The sequence below is a fragment of the Akebia trifoliata genome, chromosome 15 (genome assembly GCF_017979445.1).
Source record: "Akebia trifoliata isolate Shusen 1 chromosome 15, ASM1797944v1, whole genome shotgun sequence".
Lineage (NCBI taxonomy): Eukaryota > Viridiplantae > Streptophyta > Magnoliopsida > Ranunculales > Lardizabalaceae > Akebia > Akebia trifoliata.
The window spans coordinates 8,508,484-8,528,241 of record NC_141389.1 but is presented as its reverse complement, the minus strand read 5'-3'; the positions used below and the strand labels follow the sequence as shown (position 1 = coordinate 8,528,241).

General features: G+C 35.6%; 2 protein-coding genes across 15 annotated transcripts; one reads left to right on the top strand and one right to left on the bottom strand.

The window, feature by feature from the left end:
* Positions 1–1,396: 1,396 nt before the first annotated feature.
* Positions 1,397–7,445, top strand: LOC147384222 (putative cytokinin riboside 5'-monophosphate phosphoribohydrolase LOGL1). 14 transcript variants are annotated; one of them, XR_015173101.1, is made up of 11 exons: positions 1,397–2,296; positions 2,384–2,481; positions 2,569–2,634; positions 2,738–2,803; positions 3,445–3,575; positions 4,807–4,862; positions 5,088–5,143; positions 5,608–5,788; positions 5,954–6,039; positions 6,177–6,207; positions 6,811–7,435. XR_015173101.1 is itself a non-coding variant. In XM_086426812.1 (10 exons), the coding sequence occupies exons 7-10, from the start codon at positions 5,102–5,104 to the stop codon at positions 6,898–6,900; spliced, it is 249 nt and encodes an 82-aa protein (XP_086282938.1). In that variant the 5' UTR covers positions 1,397–1,846; positions 2,233–2,296; positions 2,384–2,481; positions 2,569–2,634; positions 2,738–2,803; positions 3,445–3,575; positions 5,088–5,101; the 3' UTR covers positions 6,901–7,445. The 14 variants fall into 14 exon arrangements, 10 of the variants coding, with proteins under 10 accessions (XP_086282938.1, XP_086282937.1, XP_086282940.1 ...); XR_015173100.1 differs by having other exon boundaries at positions 4,807–4,875; XR_015173103.1 differs by lacking the exon at positions 4,807–4,862 and having other exon boundaries at positions 3,517–3,575; positions 6,811–7,436.
* A 10,594-nt stretch (positions 7,446–18,039) lies between these two features.
* LOC147384221 (uncharacterized) lies at positions 18,040–19,499 on the bottom strand. The gene is made up of 4 exons (XM_086424892.1): positions 19,478–19,499; positions 19,225–19,388; positions 18,490–18,672; positions 18,040–18,390 (listed from the first exon to the last, which is right to left on the bottom strand). Exons 1-4 carry the CDS (start codon positions 19,497–19,499, stop codon positions 18,040–18,042), a joined length of 720 nt encoding a protein of 239 aa, XP_086281018.1.
* Positions 19,500–19,758: the final 259 nt, after the last annotated feature.

Sequence of the window (19,758 nt, the reverse complement as noted above, 5' to 3'; positions counted from 1 at the left end):
TTTATGAAATGGGGGACTTTAAAAGAAGGGAGTCGCCACCTAGTTTAGGTCTAGGAACCATAAATAACTCCAAATGGATAACGGGTCGATCCACAAATCAGAGGTATGGGTAAGGGGTCAGATTACGGGTTTCGAAAGGTGTTAGGCACTGAACCCGTCCAATCAAGATGATCGGTCTCTACTACAATCCAAGATCATCCTATGGTCAACATACAGAGACTACGGTCAAGGTCACAGTCCAATCATCATCATCAATTCATGTTGAGTTTCCCAACATAATCCCATGGCAAAAAATTGTCCCAACTGTCACATGATTCTTCTTTGAATTCCACGAAATATGGAAGGGTTTGAAAAAAGCCCTAATGAGCTCCATGACCTGAAATTAATTAAAAATTCCACCTGCAAGTATTCCTCAAACTGTCCAAAATAGAAAATGGTGAGAATATCTTACATAGGAATTACAAATAGAAACCTGTCAAATTGAGACTCAATATTTCCAAATTAGGAATATAAAATTTCCTAAATTAGGATTCAAGAGATATATGCTAAATCCTTAAAAAAAATTTAGAAAGATACATTTTCTAAAATAAGAACATTCCAAAAAATGTAAATTTCCAAATTTGAACCTTCTAAATATGAGAATGCAAAATCTTTTAAACTGGGAAATTTTTGAAATATGAAACTTCTAAATTAGAAATCTGTGAATGTACATTCTCCCAAAATAAAAAAAATCATGTAATCTCATGTTAGAAAGTTTCCGAATACAAGTCTTCCAATGATTCACCAATAATTTTCTAAAAGAAGAGTTATAAAAAATGAAGTCCCAAATTAGAAGATCATGAATTTGTTAGGAATCAACAAATTGGAAATTGACAAATATTATTGCAAGAAAATTTTCAAGTTAGAAAAAAGAATAAAAATCATAAGAAAATTCTCATAGTCATGAATCCCTAGAATAATCAAACGGGCACGCACGCATGATTTTGGATTTGGTCGAAATAGTTATCATTCAATAACATGCATAGCCATCAATTCAAGGAATACATCGATCATATGAAAAAATCTTAAAATAACACAAAGAACTCAAACATCATCATAAATCATGCAAATCCGACTCAATCCTAACAACCATGAAAAGAAAAATCCTATAATCCTACCAATATGCGAACATAAAATAAAGAAATAAAAGAAAATAAAAAATAAAATACAAAAATGAAATAAAATCAAATAAAACACCTAGAAACCTATATAAAACAAACTAAAGGATAAAAACGTTCTTCTAGCCCTATCGGCATGCAAAAAGAAAATAAAAATATATATATAAAAATACACAAAATAAATAAAGGAAAACGTGAAGAACACCTAACCATTCTTTTGATCCTAAAACATACCGAAAACAAATAAAATAAAAAATGGAAAAACTATAGAAAAAGATATAAAATACCTACCGATATGCGAAACAGATTATAAAAAAATGTAAAGACTCCCATCTAAACTCATCGATATGCCACAATATACAAATACGAAGAAAAGAAAATCATCTTGACTCTACCCATACTAAAAAGCATGCCATGAAAAATGGGAAGAAAGCGCGAATGAAAATAAGAACGAACCCAAGCTAAACTCACCTCACTACAAGAAATTCGTTCTGTAGCAACGAATTACAACGACGGCTTCATTTGAACCGCCGTTATATCTATCTGTAGCGACCCAAAATTGATACCGTCGCTGTAGTGTGTGAACAAATTCGTAAATTTTTCTCTTTCTCCCTTCCTGCATTTCTTAGGTTCCTCAAGTGATGAGGAAGAAGAGCTCAGTCTCCATTTGCTTCCATCGTTGGTAACAGGTTCTCTCTCTCTCTCTCTCTCTCTCTCTCTCTCTCTCTCTCTCTCTCTCTCTCTCTCTCTCTCTCAAACAGACATACCTCCCGAGTCTCGCTGAGTTTTTCTGAAAAAACCTCTTTACAACATTTCTGTAAAAACCTAATTCTTATTCTGCACTCTAATTTTCTCCCAATTCAGATTGGTATCTTCCTTTATGGAACTCAAAACCAGATGAATTGGATTAAAAATCCCCTAATTTTTGCGCCAAATCAATCGTTTTGCCATCTTTCTCATTCAACTCGATGTCTAAGGTTTATATAAAATTTGCGCCTCACACGATTTATCTTCTCTATTCAACTCGATCTCTCTCATCTACTCTCTCAGACTCTATTGGATTTCACCTATCTAGGGTTTCGATTTCTCAATCGAATTTCAACTCTCCAGGATATGGATGTTCGCATTGAGAAAGCGAGGTGTTTGTTTTGTTGTTGAATCTCAATTGTTAATCTTAAAAATCAAATCCAATTGAGGTTTAATTGGTCGATATTGTTTGAATGTAGGAGGGTTTTAGGTGTCAGAGGGATCTTCGAAGGCTGTTCCTCCTCCCAATTCTTCCAAGAGAAGCCGAGCTGCAGAATTCCACAATTTATTCGAAAAGGTGAAAATTTTCGTTCTTAATTATCTCTGTTTCTCAAGATTTTTATTTGAAGTGGTTTAATTATTGATATTTATGAATGTTGGACAGAGGAGGAGGAGTCGAATTAATGAGAAAATGAGAGCCTTACAGAATCTAATTCCAAATTCTAACAAGGTTTTTAATTTTTTTATTTTATATTAATTTTCTTAATTTTGGAATCTAGTTCAGTTTGAGCTCAAGTAGTTGACCGAACTATTTGATGTTCTGTTTATGATAGACGGATAAGGCGTCGATGCTTGATGAAGCCATCAAATATCTCAAACAGCTTCAACTTCAAGTTCAAGTGAGTAGTTTTCACTTCTCATTGGTAGTAAATCTCAATCCTTTTGGTATTTCTTTGACTATTCCTTTCTTGGTAATTTTGATGTTGTAGAGATTATGATGATGATTAAGTTTTTAGTTTAAAATTCCAATTAACTGGGTTCTTTTTTCCTTTTCAAATTCCAACTTTTCTGATGAGGGATTTTAAAGCTTTAGTAAGTTTGGATCGACAAATGCATTGTCCGAATAAACTGACCAAAGCAATTAGTCCAATTTTCCATTACAACAAGTTCAGGATCTTAGAGTCAAAAGTTCTGATTCCAAAGGGTCAGTAATTTTATTTCTATTTGAAAAACAAGAAGAAGTCAATTCTTTTATTAGTAAAGTTGGAATGATTAACTGAATGAAAAATACATCTAAGCATCTTCTTTATGCATTTTTACATTTCTATCCCAAATTTTCTTTAGGGACTTTGGCCACCTTTAAAGAGCTTGTTACATAAGCCAATAAACAAACATACACACTTTTGACACCAATTCATTTACTATTTGCTGGCACTTTGTTATTTCTCCAAATAAATATTCCTTTCCGCAACCTTTCTTATGAGGAGCAATAACTTTTCTAGAAATATACTTCGAGTATTAATTGGTAATTTTTGTAAAGGACTTGTAAGCCTTCAAGAAGATGGAGTTGGAGCTAATGGGCTACTGATTATGTGTTCCTTTCAAGATCCAGGTTGATGGTGGAATGACAATATCTTTTGATAGCCAGCAGTAAAGGAATTTGGATTCATGGTAGTTGTCCCGATCCTTGGTATTATTTCTAGTTCTTTCATTTTTTTAAATTGCTAAATAAATTCCAATCTTTTTTGTTGAGTTCTAGGAGGGGCATTGGATTGTATGCTTGTTGTGTAATAAGTTTATGTGCCAACTAGTTCTCTCAATAAGGTGTAGAATATGGTGATCAAACTATTTTGAAGCATTTCTAGAATATATACTTTTATATGATAATTATAACAGCACCAATGAGGAATGCTTTGGTAGAAGTTGAAGGCTCAATACAGGTTTGTGGTAGTTTGAAAAGTGATGTGAATAGTAAGGAATGATCTGAAGACACATGCCTTGATATAAGAAATAGCTCTAGATAGAGTTGAAAGGCGAAATATTTGGGTCATGTGCTACGAAGACTGATTCAGCCCCAATTAGATGGAATGTACACATGGAAGGTTTTAACAGAGAAAGAGGAATACCAGAAAGAACGTGGATTGAGTTATTGGATACCATAGCCATTAGATTTTGGGTTATCAGATTATTTTGATGCACAATTTGGCATGCTTATGTGGTCTAGGCTCCATGTCTGGTGGTGTGTGAAGTGGGGAATCTTTTATGGAGTCCTTGACACCATGTCATTGATGGTGCTTCTCACATCCATCTCTCTTGTGCTTGTAAAAGAGGACATCTCCATTTGTAATTCATTTGCGTTGATGCACTTAATTTGGTTCCATCACCTTTTTTAATGGGTAAATGAGAGCACAAGTCCAATTTATTACTTCATGTTTTTGTGGCCTTGTGAGCTAGTATATTTCCCTTTTTCTTTCATTGTTTATAGTTTTGCTTTTGTTGTTATGAGTTCTATCTTTATCCTTAGGACACAAATTCGTTAAAACATATTATTCATATGGGGTTTCCTGAAGAACATACTCATGTGGGATCACCTAGTGTTGCTTTTGCCTTAACTACTTGTTACCAAAAAGTTGTGGAGCACTCACATAGTAGATTTAGATTTCAAGCACAGCGTGCCCTACCAAATGCTACTATATAAAACATTGGGCTCATTAAACCATTCTGGTGTGAACTTCGAAGTAGTTGGCATGGTTTTTGAAGTAGTTCTCATTTTTTTGTGGAATTTCTGTCTTGTTATTTTTTCTTAAAGCTCATTTATTGTTTAGAGAAGGAAGCACTCCAAAGAAAAGCACATCCAGCGACTAGTTGACTTTTTATTTTTATTTTTTATGTTCCTCTTCAGCTTTTATTGGGCCAAAGAATTTGCATATAGTACCAGCTGCAAATGCATACGTCCAGGTTTATTTACCAAGTAAACCTTTTATCAAGTTGTTTTACATTATATGGCAAATCTGCTTTAGAAATAATCAGGGTTGAGTTTTTCACCTCTAAAATGAATGTTAACTCTCCGTCTTTTATTTTCTTTTGATAAGTTATAAATCAATTACTTTGTGTCACAAAGCTGCTTTTGTGCTCTTTTTTTTTCCGGTCTTCTTAATATATTCACTGTTATTTTCTTGGTAGATTCGAGCTTTAGCATGGCCTGCAATTCTTGTTGGCTGGGTTGCTCGAAGTGCAAGGTATGAATATTTAATGTGGTGTTTTATTGATATATTATTACCTCTACCATGTCCTAGCTCTATATTCTCAAATGCATACCCTATTTATTTCCAAAGCAGTCTTTAAATTCTTTCACCTACTCGAGGAACTCTTTATATATATATAGATACATACATGTATTTGGTCAGGCAAGATCAAACATTAATCCAAAAGAAGACAAACAATATAACAAAACGATTTCAGAATCAAAGAAAAGGCATAGATGACGATGACCCTACCTATTTGATGTTCTTTACCAGGGGTTGTGCTTGTCATTAACTTAGAAACCCATTCCATTTTATGAAATTTAGTGTTGGTTGGAGACACTCACCTAGTATGCACCACACATCACTGATATGCTAAGACCTTATTATCGAAACATCTCATTATATATGACATACTTTACCCATAAAAAAGGAATTTATTGGATGACTTGTCTATGCAGCACGTTTGTTGAGGCTGGTGTTTCCAACAACTGAAATGTGTGTCGAGTTAAGGGTGAAATGTCCCTTAAATTCTGAAAGTGACCACACTTATATCCATCTAAATTGCAGTATGGGCAGCAGATGATTCTAGGCCATCCCAGAAAAATTATTTTAAATGATTTCAACGGTCCTGATTAATGGGTATTTGCTGTTTTGAATTGGGTTCCTCTTCGTTTTTCATATTTTGGTTGTTGTAAGTCATATATTAGTTAATTAATTGGTAGTTTTTGTGTATTTCTTTTGATTGCTTTTGTGAAATCTTTTATGGGTTTTTCTTTTAAGTTTAATGAGTATTGATTATTACAGGTGAAAAGGAGAATTGATTTGGTTTATGGATTGATGGGTTTGATATCTCAGACAATTTATGATGGTGGCTGCTGCCATGTTCTTGGGTAACTAAGAAATATCATGATGGTTGTATTTTTCATATAAATTTAATAACGAAACCAAGCTATGAACTTCTGGCTCTTATTAAAATGCTTTTTTTTTTTTTGTTAATTTCTGGTTCTGGTTAATCTCTTATATGCAGGGTCATTCCAACAGCTCTTGTACCTATTGAGGTATGTTTTGAACTACAAAATGTTCTTGAATTTTGATTCAATAGAGCTTTTTATAGATATCTGATAAACCATCTCACCTTAACGTTCTTATTATAAAACTTGATTCTAATTTGTCGAATTTCAATAATTTTATGAAAATTACGAGTCGTGATCCAGTGTGGTGTCCCGTTCCTATAGTAGGCTATTAGCCACATACAGTGTCTACTTGGCACCTCTTGGTAGGAGATAAAACACATAGGGCTGCATGCAAAGTAGAAAATGGTTTGGTTAGGAGCTGATGTGCTTTAAACTCCAACCAAGATGTGCCACATAGACACTGTTCCTATTCTATAGGAACATGACACACCTTACTTGACCCTGATTCTAGACTGCAATTTGTTTCTAAACTAGTCCTAGATTATCATTTTTCATCTATAAGATATTTGCAATGATATTGTTGCAATAAAGCTAACTCAGAAATTGGATTTGTTCAGATCTGTAGGGATAATTCTTGATCCGATTCATGCACAATAGATTCATCTTCAATTGTGCTTTTAAAGTTTTGTTTTGATTTTTAAAATTCTACTTATGATCTTCTATTTTTTTGATTTTTCGTGGTTGCAGTTACCGAGTGTTGGAATTAATTCACAATGGAATCAGACAAGTATATATGTATTTGGGAAACATCGTCACAAAATAGTGTTATTATCATGACAAGTAAGACAAAATATTGTAGATTTGAGGGAGGCACGCTACCGATAATTTCTTATTTATATTCTACAAAACAAAATAGATGAACTTGTAAGTGGAGGTTGTCTTGTATGCATCTGGAATGCTTATTGCAGGAGTTTCAAATTGTAGATTAGAATTTGGATTGGCAAATAGATTTTTTAAAGTTGAAAATAGGAGGGGCATTTGGGTCTTTTCATACTGGTAATAGGGGTCAAGGTCATTAATTTCAAAACATAGGGGTATTTCCAATATTTAACAATACATGAGGGAGCTGGTGTAAAATTAATTAAAATTTTTTTTTTTTCAAAAGCTTTTACAGGAACAGCCAAAACCGTAGCTAAATAACAAAATTTTTTTTTTAAATAATACTCTATGGCGACGGCCAGCGCGGCTGTCGCTATAACACATGTACATTCAGCGATGGACTATTTAGCGACAACTACCGACGGCCTCCCTGGCTGTCGTTAGATGTTTTGCGACGGTATTTTGTACCTATAGCGACGGTCGCGACCGTCGCTATAGCCCTATTTTACTGTAGTGCCTATAGAAATAAAAAAATTGATGAGAGTCGATTCCTTCAGATATGCGAGGACTTGCGTGCACTGTGGCAGTGGAGATGTGAGTGCTAGAGAGAGGAGTTGTTGCGGCTTTCTACGGAGAGAAAAGGTGTTGAAAATAAGACTCGAAGCTGTCGCTGTAGGAGCTGCTGGAGCTGGGTCGTTGAAGGTAGTTGCAGCAGTGAATCTAGGATGATTGGTTGATGTAGAAAACGTGACAGAGATGGCCGGGACGTTTTGCTACTGATCCAAGAATGAGTTGGGTAGAGACATGGGCTGAGAATAATGTGAGATGGCTGCAGCAAGGTTGGAGGCTGGTAGAGGTTACTGTTTTGGATAGGCCACGTTGGCTACAATGGAATGAGGGAGATAGACTGGGCAGCAAGATGCCTTTCTTCTCTCTTCTCTTTCTCCCTCTTCTTTTGTTGCTGCACAAAAAATAAAGAGAGGAGAAATAGGAGATAAAAACTGCAGAGAGGCGTTGGGGAGAGGGCTGGTTGAAGGGAGGTGAAGATTGAGAAAGGGCTAGGAGATGCAAAGGTTGTTAGAGTAATGAGTTGAAGAGGGCAGCAGGGACGTGAGTGACAGATTTAATAAGGAAGAAGGAATGGAGAAAGGCCACGTTTTTTAAGAGAGGAAGCCCCTTCTCACGTTTGAGTAACAAGGGTTGGCTGTTTTGCAGAACGTGAGGGGTGAGAGTTGGAGCATTAATGGCGTGGGCTGTGTTACAAGTAAGTGAAGAGGATGAAGTGAAGCTAAGAAGGGGCTGTAATGGAGGTGAGGGACGTGAGGAGGGGCTGGGCAGCAGGTCTGGACGTCCAAGAGGAGAGAGAGACGAATGATAGAAGAAGAAGAAAGTGAAAAGAATCCAGCCTTTTTGGCGTAGAGGAGAAGCCGTGAGTGAAGAAGCCGAAGTCCCCAAAGAAGAAGACGTGTTCTTCTTATAAACACTCACTTTCTATTTTTTTAGTTTTTTTTCTTTCTAATTTTTTTTTTTTTTTGATTTCCTTTCTCTTTTTTTTCTTTATTTTAGCACGTCCTTTCCTTTGGGAGAATGGTGGTGAGGGGATCCCCCGCTACTCACACTACATTAGTAGTCCCTTATTGGCCAATAGTGATTGGTCGATCTTCGTTTTGGGTTGATTTTTAATGGAATTTCCTTGACATTTTGATTTTGATTTGGTACTTAAAGTTTCTCTTTTAATTTAAATTTGAGTTTGTGTTTTATTTCGAATTTTAATTTTAATTATTCAATTTAAGGTTTAATTTGATTTTGTCGATCGAGATTGATTTTGGATTGGATTAATTTTAGATTTTAAATTTGTTGATTAGATTTTGAGTTTAATTTTAATGGTTGGTTAATTGGAATTTTGGTTGATCGATTTTAGAATTTTTTATTTAATTTGAAATTTTTTATTGGATTTAATTTCTTGATTGCGTTTTGATTTTAATTTTATCGGTCGTTTGATTTTAATTTTAAATGTTTAATGGTTTAATTTTAATTGTTGCTTTGATTGTGTTTTAATTGTTTAATTTTGAATTAAATTTTAATTTTTAATTGTTTAATTTTAAATTCGGTTTCAATTGTTTAATTTTGAATTAAATTTAAAATTTTAATTGTTTAATTTTAAATTTGAGTTTGAATTGTTTGGAACTGTTTTATTCGAATTGTTTAATTTTTTTAATTTGAATTTTATTTTTTAGTTTAAATTGTTTAATTTTTTATTTGATTTCAATTTTAAATTTTAAGTTTTAATTGTTTAATTTTATATTTGATTTTAATTTTTATTAGAGTTTCCTAAGGATCGAGATCTCTAAGTTGAGTTTGGAGGTTGAGGGGTATTTCGGTCATTTTTATGATTTTTCTTAAATTTCTCCGTTTTCATCGATTTGGGTCTCGTTAGACTCGAAATCATAATCTGAGTGCAATGGAGACACTTTCAAGGTCTTTCGGAGGTCCAAAATTTATGAGGGGTATTTTCGTCATTTTGTCGATTTTTGTGAATTTTTACGAATTCTGGCGTGAGGTTTCTTTTAGTCCCAACGTGATTATTTCTATATTTTAAAGTGGTATTTTCCTAGCGTGACGAGGTCTCTAGGTCATCGAACTGTGTGACGAGCCTAAGCGTACGTACTTACTAAATCGGGTGTATCGTGTGGCGATCCTAAGCGTGTGTGAATTTCTATGTCGAGTCGTAACGAGTAGGGGAGATGAAAAGAGTGGAAACGAAGGGAATCAGAGACAGTGCTCACAAGCCTTCGAGTTCTTTACGATCATCATTAGGAATTCACGGTAACCGGGTGACGAATTGTCGAATTAGGCAGATGCAAAAATGGGGTGTCTACAAATACCTTTTTCATTATTTTGTGAAAAAAGGTCGAGGCAATTTCAGCATCTATGAAAGCTTGCTTAGGAAGCAGATGGGTTGTTCTGCTGTTGTCCCTGTTTTGATCGAGACTAAGCTGAGTACACACTCATAAATTATCAAGTATAGCCCAAGTTCCTCCATAACTTCTGGTTTGGAGAGTATGAGCAGTCGCCTCATGTATTTTTTCAATTCTGTAAAAGCACATTGACATTCCTCTGTCCATTCAAATCTTGTGTTCTTCTGTATCAACTGGTACAAAGACCTGCATTTATCAGAAGACCTGGATATGAACCTGTTAAGAGTTACTATCTTTCCAGCCAGCTTTTGAACTTGTTTATGTGTTTTTGGAAAGGGCATCTCGAGCAGTGATCTGATCTGATATAGGTTAGCTTCTATCCCTCTCCTCGTGGTCAGATATCTTAAGAACTTTCTTGACGTTAGTGCAAAATTGCACTTTTCGAGGTTGAGTTTCATTCTGACCTTCCTTACTCGTAAGAAGACTTCTTCTAATGATATTCTTACTTATTGCTCTTTACAAGTAAATCATCAATTTTGACCTCTGTAGTCTTCCCTAACAGATCCTCGAAGAGCTTTAATACTAGCCCCTGATAGGTGGCCCCCGCATTCTTCAAACTGAAGGGCATGACTCTATAACAGTATAATCCTTGCTCAATGATGAAGGTTATTTTTTCTTGATCTACAGGGCTGAGCTGAATCTGATTGTAGCCAGAGTAACTATCCCTAAAGGATAATCTCTCATGGCTCAAAGTTGCATCTTCTAGCTGATCAATCCTTGGCATTGGAAAGTTATCTTTTAGATAGGTTTTATTTAGATTTGTGAAGTCAATACACACTCTGATTCCTGTCTCGGGGAGAATCTCACCTTCTTTTCCTCAATAAGTCTCTTAGTAAACCTTGCGCTATTAGTCTTTGTAAAAGTTTTCTCAAGGCCTGACACCTGTTGGTAGTATGGGTCTGTACCTTATGATATTCACAGTACTGCTCGTTCTACTTTATCTGATTTTGAGGAAATGATGCTGGCCACTCGAAATAAGGCTCATTCGTGATAAGGGGCAGGATTTCACTAGGGGGTATAGGGAAGTACGTCCCTTCTCTTCTCTGTTCTCTGCCCTGCTCAAGCGGCCTCTTCTTATTCTTTTGTTGTGGCAGCTATTGCTTGTTGGGTTTTGCCACAATGTGTATCACCTTGTTCTTTCCGACTGAATTTTGAGGATCATCCTTCAGTTAGATATATTTCTCTACTCTTTCGAACAACTCACTTAACGTTTCTGGTATCATTTTCACAGAGACTTGTATAGCCCTGAGCCAGATGACAAAGAGTTCATGAACACACCACTATTATTGTTCTCACATCGCAACTTTTGAGGGCCATTGCCTCGTCCCTGAACCTCTTTGTGAACTCTTTAAGACTCCCCCTTGGTGCATCATCATACTGCACAGAGCGTCTACGTCTCTGCCAACATTCCTATTGCCAATGTAACGCGCCACAAAGACAGTGTAGAGCTCTTCAAAGAAAGCTATCGATCTACTTGATAACTTGTGGAATCAAGTCAGTGTGTTTTCCTACAGTCTAGAAGGGAAAAGTCTGCACATCAGGCCTTCATTCCCTTCTCATAGTGTAAGCATCTACCAGAAGTGGAACAAGTGCTAGACTAGGTTGAAATCGCTTCGACCCGTTTTCACTAAATAGTGGATAGGGGTCCGATTTATAATTGGGGACTTTTAAAAAATGGTAGTCGCCACCTAGTTTAGGTCTAGGAACCATAAATAACTCCAAACAGATATGGATCTGTCAACGGATCAAAGATATGGGTAAGGGGTCAGATTACGGGTTTCGGAAGGTGTTAGGCATCGAATCCGCCCAATCAATATGATCGGTCTCTACTACGATCCAAAATCATCCTATGGTCAACATACAGAGATTACAGTCAAGGTCACAGTCCAATCATCATCATCAATTTATGTTGGGCTTTCCAACCAAATCCTATGGCTAAAAATTGTCCCAATTATCACATGATTCTTCTTTGAATTCCACAAAATATGGAAGGATTTGAAAAAGTCCTAATTAGCTTCATGACCTGAAATCAATTAAGAAATTCCACCTGCAAGTATTCCTCAAACTGTCCAAAATAGAAAATCATGAGAATATTTTAAATAGGAAGATTACAAATAGAAACCTGTCAAATGGGACTTATAGTATTTCCAAATTAGGAACATAAACTTTCCTAAATCAGAATTCAAAAGATATATGCTGAATTCCGAAATTAAAATTTAAAAGGATACATTTTCTAAAATAAAACATTCCAAAAATGTAAGTTTCTAAATTTGAAACTCCCAAATTTCCATGAACATGAACCTCCTAAATATAAAAATGTGCAGAATCTTCTAAATTGGAAAATTGCTAAAATATGAAATTTCTGAATAAAAAATCTATAAATATATTCTCCCAAAATAGGAAACTATGTAATCCTATATTAGAAAGTTTTCAAATACGAATTTTCTAATGATTCACAAATAATCTCCAAAAAGGAAAATTATATAAACAATGAAGTCCCAAATTAGAAGATTATGAATTTGCCAAAAATCACAAAATTGAAAATTGACAAATATTATCGCGAAAACATTTCAAGTTAGAAACAACAATCCACAAGAAAATTCTCATATTCATGAAGCCCTAGAATAACCAAACGAGCATGCACACATGATTTTCGATTTTTGTCAAAATAGCTATCATTCAATAACATGCATAGCTGTCAAGTCAAGGAATACTTGATCACATGGAAAAATCTTAAAATAATACAAAGAACTTGAACATCATCATAGATCATGCAAATCCAACTCGATCATAATAACAACGATAAAAAAAATCCTATAATCCTACCAACATGCGAAAATAAAAAAAATAAAACACCTAGAAACCTATATAAAAAAAACTAAAGAATAAAAGATTCTCCTAACTTATTGACATGCAAAAAACCTATCAATACGTAAAAGAACAAATAAAACACAAAAATTATGCATAAAAAAATAAAATAAAAATAAAAATAAAAAATAAAAAAGATCAAACATTCTCCCAATCCAATCAATATACAAAGCAAATATAAAGAAGCCTCTAATCCTATCAACGAAAAAAAATAAATAAATAAATAAAACGCTTAGAAATCTACATAAAAAAAACTAAAGAATCGAAAAATTCTCTTAACCTATTGACCTGTAATAAGAAAGAAAAAAAAAACTAAAAAAATAAAAGAATAAAAAGCTTGGAACATACGCATAAAACAAACATTCTTCCAATCCTATTTATAAAAATATGAAAACAAATAAAAGAAATTTCTAATCCTACTCCGATGCAAAAATAAAAAAAAGAAACATAACAAAAACATTCTCCTAGCCCTAGAACAGATTTTTTATCAATATACAATAAAAATACAATATATATATATATATATATATATGTATCAAAAGAGTGACAAAATTCATCACATAGCATTACTAAAAAATCCATCTCGTATCAACTTCACGATGATCGTGACGCCACAAATCGGCATAATTTCAACATGAAGGCAAATTTTAACGTACAAAACAGAGAGAGGAATATATAGAATGCCATGAAGGATGAATGGGAAAAGAAAGAAAACAGAGAATAAAAAAAACTAACAAGAATTACCTGTAGGATGAAACAGTGAAGAATTGGCTCCTTCAGATACAACTCCAAAACTTGTATGTACTGTGGCTGTGGAGATGCAATCAGGTAAAGAGAGGGGGCTTCCTTTTGCAGAGAGAAGTCGAATGAGATTGCAGGGCGTTGGACAGCAAGGAATAGAGATAGAGGAGGGCTGGTTGCATTGTGCGATGAAGGAGGTGAAAACAGAGACAGGCGTTGCTGGAAAAAATGTGGGGCAGCAAGAAAACGTTGCAGGGATTGTAGGGAGGATGGGGGCAGCAGGGCGAAGTGGTTGTCGCTGGTTTGATGGAGAGGAAGTTGCTGGCTGTAATGGGTACTATGGATAACGTGAGACAGAGACGGAGAGGATGGCTATGTTGTAGCACTGGAAAGGAGAACAACAGACTCCACCACCGACTAAAATCAGTCCAGACCTGTTGAAGCAGGGGACGTGAAGAGCAGAGAGAGAGAGAGTTAAGGGAGAGACCTCTTTCAGTCCAATGGAGAAGAAGCGACCTTCTATCGAGAGAGCCCAGCCGAAGATCCAAGAGACCATGAAGAAGGAAACGTCCTTCTTTATATAGAAACTCAGTTTCTATTTTTCATTTTTTTTATTTTTCTTTCTAATTTTTTGATTTTCTTTATCTTTTTTTCTTTCAATCAACATGTATTTCTCTTCTAGCTTTTTATTTCTTTTTTTGGGAGAATGATGGTGGGGCAATCCCACGCTACTCGCATTACAATAATTATCCGCCACCGGGTTGTGACTGGTTGAGTATTAATTCGATTTTGGGATTGGGTTGATTGGATTTTAAATTTGTTGATTAGCTTTTGAATTTAATTTTAATGGTTGGTTAATTGGAATTTTGGTCGATTGATTTTAGAATTTTTTTTATTGGTTTTAATTTCTTGATTGCTTTTTTTTATTTTTTTTATTTTAATCTTATCGGTGGTTTGATTTTAATTTTTAAATGTTTAATTGTTGCTTGATTTTAGTTTTAACTTTTTAATTGTTACTTGATTTTAATTTTAATTGTTTAATTGTTATTTGATTTTAACTTTAATTTTTTAATTGTTGTTTGATTTTAATTTTAATTGTTTAATTGTTGTTTGATTTTAATTTTAATTATTTATTGTTATTTGATTTTAATTTTAATTTTTTAATTGTTATTTGATTTTAATTTTAATTGTTTAATTGTTATTTGATTTTAATTTTAATTGTTTGATTGTTTGAATTTGATTTTAATTTTAATTGTTTAATTGTTTGAATTTGAATTGTTGAATTTTTTAATTTGAGTTTTAATTTTACTTAGATTAGATTTTTAACTGGATTTCAATTTTTATTACATTTTCTTAACGATCGGGATCTCTATGTTGAATTTGAAGGTTGAGGGGCATTTCGGTCATTTTTATGATTTTTCCTAAATTTCTCTGTTTTCGTCGATTTGGGTCCCGTTAGACCCGAAATCATATTCTAAGTGCAATGGAGGTACTTTCGAGGTCTTTCGGAGGTTCGAAATTCATGAAAGGTATTTTCGTCATTTTGTCAATTTTTACAGATTTTTACAAATTTAACGTGAGGTTTCTTTCAGTTTCAACGTGATTATTACTAAGTTTCAAAGTCATATTTTCCTAGCGTAGCGAGGTCTCTAGGTTATCAAACTATGTAGCGAACCTAAGTGTACGTACTTGCTAAATCGAGTGTACCGTGTGGCAATCCTAAGCGTGTGTGAATTTCTATGTCGAGTCGTAACAAGTAGGGGGGATGAAAAAAGTGGAAACTAAGGGAATCAGGGACAGTACTCGTAAGTCTTCGAGTTCTTTACGATCATCATTAGGAATTCAGGGTAACCGGATGACGAATTGTCGAATTAGGCATATGCAAAAATGGGGTGTCTACAGATGCCCCTCTTTGGCAGAGGGTGGAAGCAAACTAGATGGCCAGTCTATTGTGATAGATAGTGCGATGTCTGAATGCCAAAGCTAGTGAGGGCTCATTTTGCAGCCTAATTCGGCAATTTGTCGAAGCGTCCAGATCCTTGAGGGTAAGCTCTCCTCGGACTAAAAATGTCAGATCCTTGAATTTTGGAAAATTCTCCTTGATTGATACAAACGCATTGCGAGTGCATGTGTGTGCAATTGTGTAGTGATGATTTTGAAAAGGTGCATCTCCATTATGCTCATTCAGGTTGTGAGGATAACAAGTTTAATAATAGAAAACATGTGTAAACATAAAATCTGTGCAAACCCTGGGCACAATCCGAGAAAATCCTCGGCGGCATCTGAGCAAAATCTGAACATATCTGAGCATAGTCCGAGAAAATCCTCGACGGCATTTGAGCAAAATCTGAGCATATTTGAGCATAATTCAAGAAAATCCTCGACGACATCTGAGCATAATCCGAGAAAACCTTCGGCGACATCTGAGCATATTTAAGCATAATACGAGAAAACCCTCGATGGCATCTGAGCAAAATCTGAGCATAATCCGAGAAAACCCTCGGCGGCATCTGAGCAAAATCTGAGCATAATCCGAGAAAACTCTCGACGGCATCTAAGCAAAATCTGAGCATGATCCGAGAAAACCCTCGGCGGCATCTGAGCATAATCCAAGGAAACTCTCGGCGTTGTCTGAGCAAAATTTGAGCATAATCAGAGGAAAAAACTCGGCGACATCTGAGTAAAATCTGAGCATATCCGAGAAAACCCTCGATGGCTGAGCATAATCCGAGAAAACCCTCGACGGCATCTGAGCAAAATCTGAGGAGACCCTTGGTGGTATCTGAGCATAATCCGAGAACACCCTCGGCGGTATCTGAGCATAATCCGAGAAAACCCTCGGTGGCATCTGACCAAAATCTGAATGTCTTACTCTACATATTCGGGGTGGAAGAGTAATGAATTATTTTGGGCAGAACAACACTTTCAAAAAAAAATTGAATTTTATGAAGGTCCGGTCAATGTTTTAACTTTCTTTGAATCCCGGGGGTTTCAAAAAAACTGCTATCAAGAGGGTAACATTTAATTTAGAATGAACCTTATCCTTTAGGTTGAAATTGACTTAACTTCAAAAAAATGCCCCTAGTTTGATGGGGAGCGTTGCACTGAGGATAATTGAACATGTTTGAAAAAAGAAATGCCCCTAGTGTAGGGGGAAATATACTTCTAAAGAAGAAGGAATACCCTTCAATGTGAAAATTAGAAGTCTTAGATTACCCCAAGATCAATAAGGGTTTACTCTTAATTTCAACTTTATTGAAGATCATGAGTCGGGCTCAACTGTTGGAACCAAATATCCACTATTGAGATTCATCTTGGAGATCACATTCTTCTTTTTTGGTTCGCTTAGGAAAATAAAACTGTTCGGATCAATCGTAGACAAGATACATGTGGTTTCTGAGTCATTGCTTGGTTTGAGATGGGAATTGAGGCTTGGTCATTCGAACTTTTGATGCTCTAGTTAACCTTACTTTTCGACTCAACGAAGATTTTCTTTTATTTTTTGATTGCTCTAATTTTTGCTTAGATTGCCTTTTTAGATTTTTAATCTAGTGAGCATGCTCTAGCTTTTGCCTAGATCGCCTTTTCAGGTTTTAGATCTAGTGAGCTTACAATTTTTCTTTTTCTTTTGCTCTAATTGTTGCCAAGGCCGTCCTTTTGAATTTTCAACCTTGCGAGCTTGCCTTGATTTTTGCCTAAGTCGTCCTCTCGAATTTTCAACTTAGCAGGCTTTATTTTTCCTTTTCTTTATATTTCAACTTTCGGAATGACTGTCTGATCACGCTTTGTTTCCTTCTTTGACTTTTTCGCACGGTACTTAGGAGGGCTTTTATAGGTAAGCTTAGGACTGCACATAAAAGAAAGGAATTTTAAGGCTCAAAAACCCAAATGCCCCTTGTGTGGCATTTCTTTTAATTTTTTCTTCTTTTTCTTTAAATTTTCTTCCCCATTTTGATAATATCCTTTTTTGATTTTTTTGATTTTTGGATTTTTTCTTTGTGGGGGAATCAATTTTATTTTTATTTTGGTGTGGTCGGGCCTGAAGTAACTTCTCAGGTTGCCTACGTACCCTAATTGTTTTTGGGATCAGACCAAAACATAGTTCAAGTTACATTCTCTCCCCTAAGTTAGATGATATGGCTAAGAAAGAAAAAATGCAAGATTTTTATTTATCTTTTTTCGAAAAGGGCTACGAGGGGCTGAGAAATGAGATATTTAACTGGGTAACAGGGAACTTGGTTCGGCCAAAGATGGCCTTCTTAAATGTAGTACCGTTTGATCTGGTCAAGGTTCGTCGGTTCTGGCAATTCGACACCATCGTGATCTTGAAGTCTGATAGCCTTCCCAGGTAGTACCTCTTTAATGATAAAGGGACCCCCCAATTGGGCTTGAATTTGCCTCTAGGATCGAAAATGGGTGCTCAATTCTCTTTAAGTACCAGATCCCCAATTTGCAAGTCATGAACTTTAACTCTTTTATCAAACGCCCAAGCGACTATTCTTTGATAAGCTTACACATGGTAAAGGGCTCTAAGTCGTTTTTCATCAATTAAATGTAGCTCTTCGTACTGATGACGGACCCAGTCTGCTTCTGATAATTGACTTTCCATTAGGATCCTGAGGGAAGGGACTTCCATTTCGACTGGTAAGACAGCTTCCATTCCGTACACAAGTGAATATGGGATGGCTCCAATGGAGGATCGTATCGAGGTTTGGTACGCCCAGAGCGTAAATGATAATTTTTCGAACCAATCCCTGTGCGATTGGCACATTTTCCTAATAATCGTCTTGAGATTCTTGTTGGCTGCTTCCACTGCTCCATTAGTTTGAGGACGGTAGGGAGACGATTTGTGATACCGGATCTTGAATTTTGAATACAGTGTAATGACTTCAGCTTTGAAATGTGACCCATTATCAGAAATCAGTTCGGTAGGTACCCCATATCGACTGATAATATGTACTTGGATGAACTTGGCAACTTTAGATGCGGTGAGAACGGCGTACGAAGCGGCTTCTACCCATTTTGTGAAGTAATCAATGGCCAATAGGATGTACTCATGTCCATTCAATGCTTTAGGTGTGATTTTGTCAATTATATCAATTCCCCAAACAGAGAACGACAATGTAGAGGTCAAACCAACTAGCTGAAATGGGGGAACGTGTATGAGGTTAGCGTGAATTTGACACTTATGGCAGGTCTTCACCAAATGGTGACAATCTCTTTCCATTGTTGGCTAATAATACCCTTGCCTCATGATTCATTTGGCTAGTATTTTCCCACTCATGTGCGGTCCAAAATCCCCCGAATGCAGTTCTGACATTATCCGTTCAGCTTGATTTTCGTCAACGCATGACAAATGGATTCCGTCATATGATCTCTTATATAAATTCCCTGCACATAGTATGAACTGGGATGCGAATCTCTGGAGAGTTTGTCGTTCTTTCCTAGATGCTTCAATCGGGAATTCTTATTTTTCTAGGACTTTCTTGATGTCAGTATACCATAACTTTCCATCAGGGAATCGAGCAGCGATGTCGACCTGGTAGTAATGTTTATCTTTGATTTTGATTGTGATGGGCCTTAGTTCCATGCATGGAGGTAAATGGATCATTGAAGAGAGATTAGCTAGGGCATCTGCAAATCTGTTATCTTCCCTTGCTAGATGTTGAAACAAGATAGTTTTGAATTTCCTCACCAGATTTAACAGATATTCATGATAAGATCTCAGTTTCGCATCCTTGGTTTTCCACTCTTCCAACGATTGATGTATGACCAAGGCCGAATCTTCAAATACTTCAATTTCTATGATGCCCAAATTCAATGCAGCCTCAAGCCCGGCGATACACGCTTCATATTCAGCTGTATTATTCGTATTAGAGAAAGTCAGCTTAATATCGATTGGAATGTGGCATCTTTCGGGAGATAACAAAATCGCCCCTATTCCATACCCATTTTGATTTGTAGCTCCATCGAAGTATAGTTGCCAAACTTGGTCTCGTGGTTCTTCTTCGAGGTTTAGGATATTTTCATCCGGGAATTGATCGACAGGTCTTATTCCCTCTATTACGGGATGATCGGCCAAGTACTCTGCTATTGCTCTTCCCTTAATACAACTCTACCTAAAAGAATTCTAACTAAAATATAACTCTATCTAAAATAGTTCTAATTAAAATACAACTCTACCTAATAGAGTTTTAACTAAAATACAACTCTAACTAAAAGAATTATA

Coding starts and splice junctions, on each gene's coding strand:
- LOC147384222 (XM_086426813.1), top strand. CDS start 5,102: ATGGCCTGCAATTCTTGTTGGCTGGGTTGCTCGAAGTGCAAG. Junction 5,144..5,953: donor TGGGTTGCTCGAAGTGCAAG/GTATGAATATTT, acceptor TGATTATTACAG/GTGAAAAGGAGAATTGATTT. Junction 6,040..6,176: donor GGCTGCTGCCATGTTCTTGG/GTAACTAAGAAA, acceptor TCTTATATGCAG/GGTCATTCCAACAGCTCTTG.
- LOC147384221 (XM_086424892.1), bottom strand. CDS start 19,499: ATGGAGCTACAAATCAAAATGG. Junction 19,389..19,477: donor GGAGCTACAAATCAAAATGG/GTATGGAATAGG, acceptor CGAATAATACAG/CTGAATATGAAGCGTGTATC. Junction 18,391..18,489: donor AAGTTGCCAAGTTCATCCAA/GTACATATTATC, acceptor TCAAAATTCAAG/ATCCGGTATCACAAATCGTC.